This window comes from Aedes aegypti, chromosome 1, assembly GCF_002204515.2.
Source record: "Aedes aegypti strain LVP_AGWG chromosome 1, AaegL5.0 Primary Assembly, whole genome shotgun sequence".
NCBI lineage: Eukaryota > Metazoa > Arthropoda > Insecta > Diptera > Culicidae > Aedes > Aedes aegypti.
In genome coordinates this window covers 37,521,892-37,532,915 of record NC_035107.1, presented here as the reverse complement: position 1 = coordinate 37,532,915, position 11,024 = coordinate 37,521,892, and the positions used below count along the sequence as shown (strand labels likewise).

The window sequence follows — 11,024 nt, the reverse complement described above, 5'->3', positions numbered from 1 at the left end:
AGAAGGATGCTGTCTTCGGCAAAGTTGCTGAGGAGGATATGGACTACCACATAAGATACAATTTAGTTCAGAATTCGACCACCGCGTGGCGCTGGCGTCGGTTTGGACTTCCGGTAGGGGCTAATTATGTGATAGCTCGAGATTGCGAGCACATAGAAGTATGCTGTCTTCGGCAATGTTGCTCAGGAGGATATGGACTACCACATAAGATACAATTTAGTTCAGAATTCAACCACCGCGTGGCGCTGGCGTCGGTTTGGACTTCCGGTAGGGGCTAATTATGTGATAGCTCGAGATTGCGAGCACATAGAAGGATGCTGTCTTCGGCAATGTTGCTCAGGAGGATATGGACTACCACATAAGATACAATTTAGTTCAGAATTCAACCACCGCGTGGCGCTGGCGTCGGTTTGGACTTCCGGAAGGGGCTAATTATGCGATAACTCGAGATTGCGAGCACATAGAAGGATGCTGTCTTCGGCAAAGTTGCTGAGGAGGATATGGACTACCACATAGGATACAATTTAGTTCAGAATTCGACACCGCGTGGCGTTGGCGTCGGTTTGGACTTCCGGTAGGGGCTAATTATGCGATAACTCGAGATTGCGAGCAAATAGAAGGATGCTGTCTTCGTCAAACTTGCTTCGGGGACCAAGAACTTCCACATGGGATACAACTTAGTTCAGAACTCGACCGCGGCCGTAGCGCTAGCGTCGATTTGAACTTCCGGTAGGGGCTAATTATGCGATAGCTCGAGATTGCGAGCACATAGAAGGATGCTGTCTTCGGCAAAGTTGCTCAGGAGGATATGGACTACCACATAGGATACAACTTAGTTCAGAATTCGACCACCGCGTGGCGCTGGCGTCGGTTTGGACTTCCGGTAGGGGCTAATTATGCGATAACTCGAGATTGCGAGTACATAGAAGGATGCTGTCTTCGGCAAAGTTGCTGAGGAGGATATGGACTACCACATAGGATACAACTTAGTTCAGAATTCGACCACCGCGTGGCGCTGGCGTCGGTTTGGACTTCCGGTAGGGGCTAATTATGTGATAACTCGAGATTGCGAGCACATAGAAGGATGCTGTCTTCGGCAAAGTTGCTCAGGAGGATATGGACTACCACATAGGATACAATCAGTTTACAAAAGTTCAGAATTTAACCACCGCGTGGCGCTGGCGTCGGTTTGGACTTCCGGTAGGGGCTAATTATGTGATAGCTCGAGATTGCGAGCACATAGAAGGATGCTGTCTTCGGCAAAGTTGCTGAGGAGGATATGGACTACCACATAGGATACAACTTAGTTCAGAATTCGACCACCGCGTGGCGCTGGCGTCGGTTTGGACTTCCGGTAGGGGCTAATTATGCGATAACTCGAGATTGCGAGCACATAGAAGGATGCTGTCTTCGGCAAAGTTGCTGAGGAGGATATGGACTACCACATAGGATACAATTTAGTTCAGAATTCAATCACCGCGTGGCGCTGGTGTCGGTTTGGACTTCCGGTAGGGGCTAATTATGCAATAACTCGAGATTGCGAGCAAATAGAAGGATGCTGTCTTCGGCAAAGTTGCTCAGGAGGATATGGACTACCACATAAGCTACAATTTAGTTCAGAATTCAACCACCGCGTGGCGCTGGTGTCGGTTTGGACTTCCGGTAGGGGCTAATTATGTGATAGCTCGAGATTGCGAGCACATAGAAGGATGCTGTCTTCGGCAAAGTTGCTGAGGAGGATATGGACTACCACATAGGATACAACTTAGTTCAGAATTCGACCACCGCGTGGCGCTGGCGTCGGTTTGGACTTCCGGTAGGGGCTAATTATGTGATAACTCGAGATTGCGAGCACATAGAAGGATGCTGTCTTCGGCAAAGTTGCTCAGGAGGATATGGACTACCACATAGGATACAATCAGTTTACAAAAGTTCAGAATTCAACCACCGCGTGGCGCTGGCGTCGGTTTGGACTTCCGGTAGGGGCTAATTATGTGATAGCTCGAGATTGCGAGCACATAGAAGGATGCTGTCTTCGGCAAAGTTGCTGAGGAGGATATGGACTACCACATAGGATACAACTTAGTTCAGAATTCGACCACCGCGTGGCGCTGGCGTCGGTTTGGACTTCCGGTAGGGGCTAATTATGCGATAAACTCGAGATTGCGAGCACATAGAAGGATGCTGTCTTCGGCAAAGTTGCTGAGGAGGATATGGACTACCACATAGGATACAACTTAGTTCAGAATTCGACCACCGCGTGGCGCTGACGTCGGTTTGGACTTCCGGTAGGGGCTAATTATGCGATAACTCGAGATTGCGAGCACATAGAAGGATGCTGTCTTCGGCAATGTTGCTGAGGAGGATATGGACTACCACATAGGATACAATTTAGTTCAGAATTCAATCACCGCGTGGCGCTGGTGTCGGTTTGGACTTCCGGTAGGGGCTAATTATGTGATAGCTCGAGATTGCGAGCACATAGAAGGATGCTGTCTTCGGCAATGTTGCTCAGGAGGATATGGACTACCACATAGGATACAACTTAGTTCAGAATTCGACCACCGCGTGGCGCTGGCGTCGGTTTGGACTTCCGGTAGGGGCTAATTATGCGATAACTCGAGATTGCGAGCTCATAGAAGGATGCTGTCTTCGGCAAAGTTGCTGAGGAGGATATGGACTACCACATAGGATACAATTTAGTTCAGAATTCAACCACCGCGTGTTGGATAAACTGACCGCCCAAACGGCCGTTTATCCAACCGCTTACACTTACCAACCAGCCGTGGCCGTCGTTGCCCAGAAGGAAGCTCGCTATCTGGCTGCCAACCGAGGAGCTGTCCATGATGCTCCCCTTCCGGGACACGCCGTTTCCCAGCAATCTCTGAACTTGGAACCGGCTGCGGGAACCCTGTAAAATCTGAGCTGCGCCAGATCTTGCCGAGTGAATGTGTTACCTGATGTAAATTAAAATATACCTGAAATTTTAAATACCGATTTTATTTTGTTGTTTTTTAACACATGCAGATCCTAAATCGAAATGACGTTTAATCTATTCACAATTTTAACCAAGTTGGCATTAAATGGGTTAATTGTTTAATTATGTTTCTTCAAGAACACATATTTTCGAGTATGCTGAGCTAAACCACAATTAGTGAATTGTGAATAAGTCATTAAGTTAAAGTTGATGTTTCAATTGTTATGTTTTCATAAAAAAAAACATCAAAATTTCATCTGGTTATTTCACCGACTTCTAAAAAAATAGCTGAGAAACCAACTGAAAATTCTTCAAAATATTGCTTGCTTAGAAGGTTTTCTAAATTTCTAAATTACTCCATTGATTAATTCCAAAACTTCTGCAGTAACGCACTATAATTTTTTTAGAAATTCTGCAGAGATATTCTACAGAAAAAAACATGAACAGTTTTGTAAATCTTCCGAGTATTTTTTCCACGGGTTCCTTCAAGGATTCACTAAGGCTTCTTCAAGTATTGACTAGGAGTATTTAAAAGTTTTTAAGCTTCTCCTCCAACGATTTCTTAAGGAATTTCAATATTAATTTCTTCAGGAATATCACAAAACATGTTTTCAATGTTTTTATTCAAAGGTAACGATGCTTCAAAGCCACAGCTCATATTTTCAAAAGCACAGATCTGGAGAACCAGAACATTATTCGCGTTGAAAATTTGATTGATTGGTTACCACCAGCGAGTTATTAATCGATCAAGTTTTCAGCTTTCACGGGTTTCTGGTTGCTCCAGTTAAAATAGTTCTTTCAAATACTTTTACGAGAATTTCTTCAGCGAATTTATCCTGAATTCAGCAGGGTCTATTTAAAAGAGTTTTACTTTTAGCAAAAGAATACTTGAAGATTCTAGAAGGATTTTTCCAAGAGTTTCGGTCAGGAGGCAATGTTGAACTTTCTTGAATAGCTCTTCCAGGAATGATAATTTCTTAAACGTGAATGAGCTTATCCTTTGTTTCTTTCACGAATATCTTTTTGGATTAGATTTTGATTTCGTCAAAGATTTTCATAATTTTTATGATCTGTTTGAATTTTCGGGAACTAATGAAGGTTAGTATAGAACAAATCATTAGGAGGAAGAATTATGAAGAAAATTTTGGAATACATAGGAATATTTATATGTTGGTCTATTGGATAGAGGATTACTGACCTAGGTACAGCCTATAGTCAATGATACTGCTGGTCATTGATTCACGAACTTATTTTAACCAGGAATGTTCCAAACTGTTAGCCTAGACTCTGTGCTCGCGATTGATTGGCACATGAAATATTAACAAATAGTTGTGAGGTCATCCCGGTAAAGTCGGTCGGTCGGTCCAAAATGAGAAAAACAAGCTACGCCTTTTATCAGATACGTTTAGTTGCTAACTTGAATGACAAAATATCCTTGAAGCTTGTTTTCCATCCGAGTTCTAAACTAAACATGCAAAGGAAATAACATCAATAATAAAATCTTGCTATGCTTATCATTTTGCAAATTACGACAAAGTTGTTAATCATGAACATATCTCATTGAATTTTAAATTTGCATACAATGATTAATCTCCGACAATTTGTACTCAAGTGTAAACCGCTGAGCGTTTTATAAACTTTAGCGAAGACCTTTGAAATTTTATCAAGTTTGACGAAAATTACAAAATTCAGCAAAAAACAAATTCTTAAGCGGTTGCAAAAACAAACATTGAAACATTGTAATTGGCTGCATTTGAACTGTATTCTCATAGAAAATCAAGTTCGTTGAGCACTGCTTTAGCTTATATGTTTTGATTTTGCTCATATTTTCGCGGACCAAATTATAGAATCCAAAGGGAAACATTGTATATCATCAAACTAGCTTTTATAAACAAGGTTGGTCATTCTATTCGCAACCCTGCAAATTTTAGGCACTAAATATTTTAAGAATCATGAAAATCGGCTTCATAAAGTGTTCATTCAGTTGAGTCTTAACTTAAAACATCAATCAGCTCAAAAATTTCCCCTAATATCACAATATTTTGTGGTAGTGTAACCTGTTGATACAAGATCAATCCTTGATCAGATTTTAAAATATACGTTAAGACTTCATTATTTCGGCTAACTAATCGAAACACAAATTGCTGTTAAACTCGTCATTCATTTCAAAACCACATACAACATCAGATAACACATCGTCCAACCCCTTAAATCAGGCGCAGCTCAGATTTTACAGAGTTCCCGCCGCTGGTTCCAGGTTCAGAGATTGCTGGGAAATGGCGTGTCCTGGAAGGGGAGCATCATGGACAGCTCCACGGTTGGCAGCCAGATAGCGAGCTTCCTTCTGGGCAACGACGGCGATGGCTGGTTGGTAAGCGTAAGCGGTTGGATAAACGGCCGTTTGGGCGGCATAGCTAAGGGCTGGAGCGTAGGCCGAGTAAGCCAGGGGAGTTCCCAGGTTCTGCTGAACGTAGGTGGCATGTGGAACGGAATAGGCTAGCGGGTTGACGGAGTAAGCGGAGTAAGCCAACGGGGCCCAGGATGCTTCAGCGGCAGCAAAGGCCAGGGCCATCATGACTACAGCTGCGATGCACTGCGAAAAATTATAGGATTTTGAATTTGATTACCTCCGACAAGCGATAAGCGTCGACTTACCTTCATGATTGTTGGTTTTGCTTCTGTTGAGAATGATCTTAAAGCGTCTGAAAACTGATGTGGTATGATTCTGATACAGGATAGACTTTGCTTTTATAGTTCCGCAAGTTCGTTCTTCACGAGAATGGCAAAAACTTCATTTACAAAAAGTTCTGGATCAAGAACACGTTATTACTTCGGTGACCATCCACGCGATACGCGGTTATTAGACCATAAACTAAAGCTTAATTCGTTTACTCTCTCCTGAATATAAAACAGGAGTGAGTGCAAACCGAGGAACCTGTAACTGGGAGAGCTGCAATATAACAAAGATCAGGATTGATCGGTCCATCTATCTGACATTCTCGCATACTGACGTAGGCACAACGACTTAATTGCGAAGATTGGGCGTTGCTTGGATTCAATTTTGGTTGTTCCTTCTGTGTATGATTCTTTGACGCGTGCCATGTGTTCGTTCTATTGTGATCTCGTTCTTTCCAATTCGCAAAAATATTTAGAACGACTGTGCGAACACGAATCCGACCTGTAGCCATTGGCGTAAACAGGGAGGGGCCAGGGGGGGCCTGGCCCCCCTGAATCATGGGCTTGGCCCCCCCGAAAAAATGAAAAAGAAATGACAATATTGTTGAAATTAGTGTACAGTATCAAGCATGCCCTTATGATACTAAACGCGTTTAAGGTGCAAGCAAAAATTGCTCAAAAGCCAGAACTGAAAAAGCAGTTTTCTCCTTTTAAAACAATAAATAGATGAAAATAAGAACACACAGCCTTTTTATTTGGCAAATAAAAGAGCTGTGTAATTTTTATTTTCTTCGATTTATCTATTTAATAAGAGCAAACTGCTTTTTCAGTTTTGACTTTTGCACTATTTTTACTTGGGCCTTAATGACAGGCAATAGAAATATATAGTTTTAAAATATATTGTCATACTGTTTACTTTTTTACTTTTCCCGATATTGAAATTCATTGAAACACGTTTTAGATTAGCAGAACTGATTTGATCCATCAACAATACTCCTATGTAAATTAGAAAACCATAGTTTCTTCAAATTTTAAAACAAGCATATCGCAGCTATGATCCATTATCTAGAACGAATCGTTCTTACTGCAAAAAGTTTGTGCAAATGAGTTATGGTAAAGATTTACAAAAGATGTGTTTTTCAAAAATAAACAATGATGCAGCAAATACTGTATATTCTAATTTATGAGCCATTCGATAAATTTGTCTCTGAGACGTCGGGAACAGATATGAACTGCTGATAAGTAAACGACAGCGAAGCAGTTGCATTTAAATGTGACAGCAAACATGTGAACATTGAAATTTCTTTATGTATAGTAAGATAGCGACGGACTCGTACAAAAAACAACATCGAACAGAGTAAAGTCGTGGATGTCTCAACGATTTTTTTAAATGTTAAATTCGCACCAATTTTCTGAAGGCTCTTCTATTGATAAGGTAATAAGACCATGTTACTATTTGTTTCTTTAGAACAAACCTAGAAGTTAAAGTTTGAACAAATCTAGAAACTGCAAACGATTTTCTGTAAGTCACACTAATATAAGAATTTTTTGCATGTGAAATCACAAAATATTCTTAAATTTTTCTTGGCTCAGATTCCTTATTTTACCAAGTCCAATAAAACTGCTTTTATGCCAAACGTCCTTCTAGGCGTTTCTAGGCCTATCGTAAGAATGCTCTGAAGTGTATTTTTTGACCCATAGTGGGGCGGCGAAATTTACAAATTAGCCCGATTTCAAATTTATCTTCAAGTTTAGCGAAATTTGCCTGATTATGAAAAAAAGTGACCAAAATTTTCACATTTCCATTTAGTTTTGCGAATATTACAATCAACCTTGTTTTGGGCAATTTTTCGATGAAAATTTAGTGTGTATTTTTCTGTAAACATAAGTTTATGGCTGGTATAAAGTATGTCTGTCGTAAAAGTGTCGATATTTGTGTTTCGACCAGCGAAGACAGTCAATTTTGAAACTACAGTCGCCTCTCCACATCTCGATATCGAAGGGACCATCGAGATAGGGAAAGATCGAGACAAAGAAGATTAATTTAACCTTCCGCGGATGTTAAGAAAAACAACTTAATAAGATACTGGGGTCATTATGACCCAGAAATGTATACCCCTATAAATCAGCGAAATATCAACCGAATAATGAAATTTATGCCACATTCGAAAGATATACTCCTCAAGATTCTGATCACTACCTGGAATACCGGTTCCGGTTCCAGTGGCCACCGGGAATCGGCTACGAAGGGGACCATGTTGGCCACGTGGAATTTCAGTACACTCAGTCCAGAAATCTGCAGTCATCACGAAATTGTATAAGATGCAGGCCATATAGGAACGTACTGTCTTCAGCAAACTTGCTTCGGGGACCAAGAACTTCCACATGGGATACATTTTAGTTCAGAACTCGACCACCGCATGGCGCTAGCGTCGATATGAACTTCCGGAAGGGACTAATTATGCGATAACTCGAGATTGCGAGCACATAGAAGGATGCTGTCTTCGGCAAAGTTGCTGAGGAGGATATGGACTACCACATAAGATACAATTTAGTTCAGAATTCGACCACCGCGTGGCGCTGGCGTCGGTTTGGACTTCCGGTAGGGGCTAATTATGTGATAGCTCGAGATTGCGAGCACATAGAAGGATGCTGTCTTCGGCAATGTTGCTCAGGAGGATATGGACTACCACATAGGATACAATTTAGTTCAGAATTCAACCACCGCGTGGCGCTGGCGTCGGTTTGGACTTCCGGAAGGGGCTAATTATGCGATAACTCGAGATTGCGAGCACATAGAAGGATGCTGTCTTCGGCAAAGTTGCTGAGGAGGATATGGACTACCACATAGGATACAATTTAGTTCAGAATTCAACCACCGCGTGGCGCTGGTGTCGGTTTGGACTTCCGGTAGGGGCTAATTATGTGATAACTCGAGATTGCGAGCACATAGAAGGATGCTGTCTTCGGCAAAGTTGCTGAGGAGGATATGGACTACCACATAAGATACAATTTAGTTCAGAATTCGACCACCGCGTGGCGCTGGCGTCGGTTTGGACTTCCGGTAGGGGCTAATTATGTGATAGCTCGAGATTGCGAGCACATAGAAGTATGCTGTCTTCGGCAATGTTGCTCAGGAGGATATGGACTACCACATAAGATACAATTTAGTTCAGAATTCAACCACCGCGTGGCGCTGGCGTCGGTTTGGACTTCCGGTAGGGGCTAATTATGTGATAGCTCGAGATTGCGAGCACATAGAAGGATGCTGTCTTCGGCAATGTTGCTCAGGAGGATATGGACTACCACATAAGATACAATTTAGTTCAGAATTCAACCACCGCGTGGCGCTGGCGTCGGTTTGGACTTCCGGAAGGGGCTAATTATGCGATAACTCGAGATTGCGAGCACATAGAAGGATGCTGTCTTCGGCAAAGTTGCTGAGGAGGATATGGACTACCACATAGGATACAATTTAGTTCAGAATTCGACACCGCGTGGCGTTGGCGTCGGTTTGGACTTCCGGTAGGGGCTAATTATGCGATAACTCGAGATTGCGAGCAAATAGAAGGATGCTGTCTTCGTCAAACTTGCTTCGGGGACCAAGAACTTCCACATGGGATACAACTTAGTTCAGAACTCGACCGCGGCGTAGCGCTAGCGTCGATTTGAACTTCCGGTAGGGGCTAATTATGCGATAGCTCGAGATTGCGAGCACATAGAAGGATGCTGTCTTCGGCAAAGTTGCTCAGGAGGATATGGACTACCACATAGGATACAACTTAGTTCAGAATTCGACCACCGCGTGGCGCTGGCGTCGGTTTGGACTTCCGGTAGGGGCTAATTATGCGATAACTCGAGATTGCGAGTACATAGAAGGATGCTGTCTTCGGCAAAGTTGCTGAGGAGGATATGGACTACCACATAGGATACAACTTAGTTCAGAATTCGACCACCGCGTGGCGCTGGCGTCGGTTTGGACTTCCGGTAGGGGCTAATTATGTGATAACTCGAGATTGCGAGCACATAGAAGGATGCTGTCTTCGGCAAAGTTGCTCAGGAGGATATGGACTACCACATAGGATACAATCAGTTTACAAAAGTTCAGAATTTAACCACCGCGTGGCGCTGGCGTCGGTTTGGACTTCCGGTAGGGGCTAATTATGTGATAGCTCGAGATTGCGAGCACATAGAAGGATGCTGTCTTCGGCAAAGTTGCTGAGGAGGATATGGACTACCACATAGGATACAACTTAGTTCAGAATTCGACCACCGCGTGGCGCTGGCGTCGGTTTGGACTTCCGGTAGGGGCTAATTATGCGATAACTCGAGATTGCGAGCACATAGAAGGATGCTGTCTTCGGCAAAGTTGCTGAGGAGGATATGGACTACCACATAGGATACAACTTAGTTCAGAATTCGACCACCGCGTGGCGCTGACGTCGGTTTGGACTTCCGGTAGGGGCTAATTATGCGATAACTCGAGATTGCGAGCACATAGAAGGATGCTGTCTTCGGCAATGTTGCTGAGGAGGATATGGACTACCACATAGGATACAATTTAGTTCAGAATTCAATCACCGCGTGGCGCTGGTGTCGGTTTGGACTTCCGGTAGGGGCTAATTATGTGATAGCTCGAGATTGCGAGCACATAGAAGGATGCTGTCTTCGGCAAAGTTGCTCAGGAGGATATGGACTACCACATAAGGCTACAATTTAGTTCAGAATTCAACCACCGCGTGGCGCTGGTGTCGGTTTGGACTTCCGGTAGGGGCTAATTATGTGATAGCTCGAGATTGCGAGCACATAGAAGGATGCTGTCTTCGGCAAAGTTGCTGAGGAGGATATGGACTACCACATAGGATACAACTTAGTTCAGAATTCGACCACCGCGTGGCGCTGGCGTCGGTTTGGACTTCCGGTAGGGGCTAATTATGTGATAACTCGAGATTGCGAGCACATAGAAGGATGCTGTCTTCGGCAAAGTTGCTCAGGAGGATATGGACTACCACATAGGATACAATCAGTTTACAAAAGTTCAGAATTCAACCACCGCGTGGCGCTGGCGTCGGTTTGGACTTCCGGTAGGGGCTAATTATGTGATAGCTCGAGATTGCGAGCACATAGAAGGATGCTGTCTTCGGCAAAGTTGCTGAGGAGGATATGGACTACCACATAGGATACAACTTAGTTCAGAATTCGACCACCGCGTGGCGCTGGCGTCGGTTTGGACTTCCGGTAGGGGCTAATTATGCGATAACTCGAGATTGCGAGCACATAGAAGGATGCTGTCTTCGGCAAAGTTGCTGAGGAGGATATGGACTACCACATAGGATACAACTTAGTTCAGAATTCGACCACCGCGTGGCGC

The 11,024-nt window shown here is 43.3% G+C and overlaps 1 protein-coding gene across 1 annotated transcript; it reads right to left on the bottom strand.

Moving 5' to 3' along the window:
• Window positions 1-5,118: 5,118 nt before the first annotated feature.
• Window positions 5,119-5,744, bottom strand: LOC5573912 (adult cuticle protein 1). Its single transcript, XM_001654898.2, has 2 exons — window positions 5,633-5,744; window positions 5,119-5,570 (listed from the first exon to the last, which is right to left on the bottom strand). The coding sequence occupies exons 1-2, from the start codon at window positions 5,636-5,638 to the stop codon at window positions 5,208-5,210; spliced, it is 369 nt and encodes a 122-aa protein (XP_001654948.2). The 5' UTR covers window positions 5,639-5,744; the 3' UTR covers window positions 5,119-5,207.
• Between the last annotated feature and the right edge of the window lie 5,280 nt (window positions 5,745-11,024).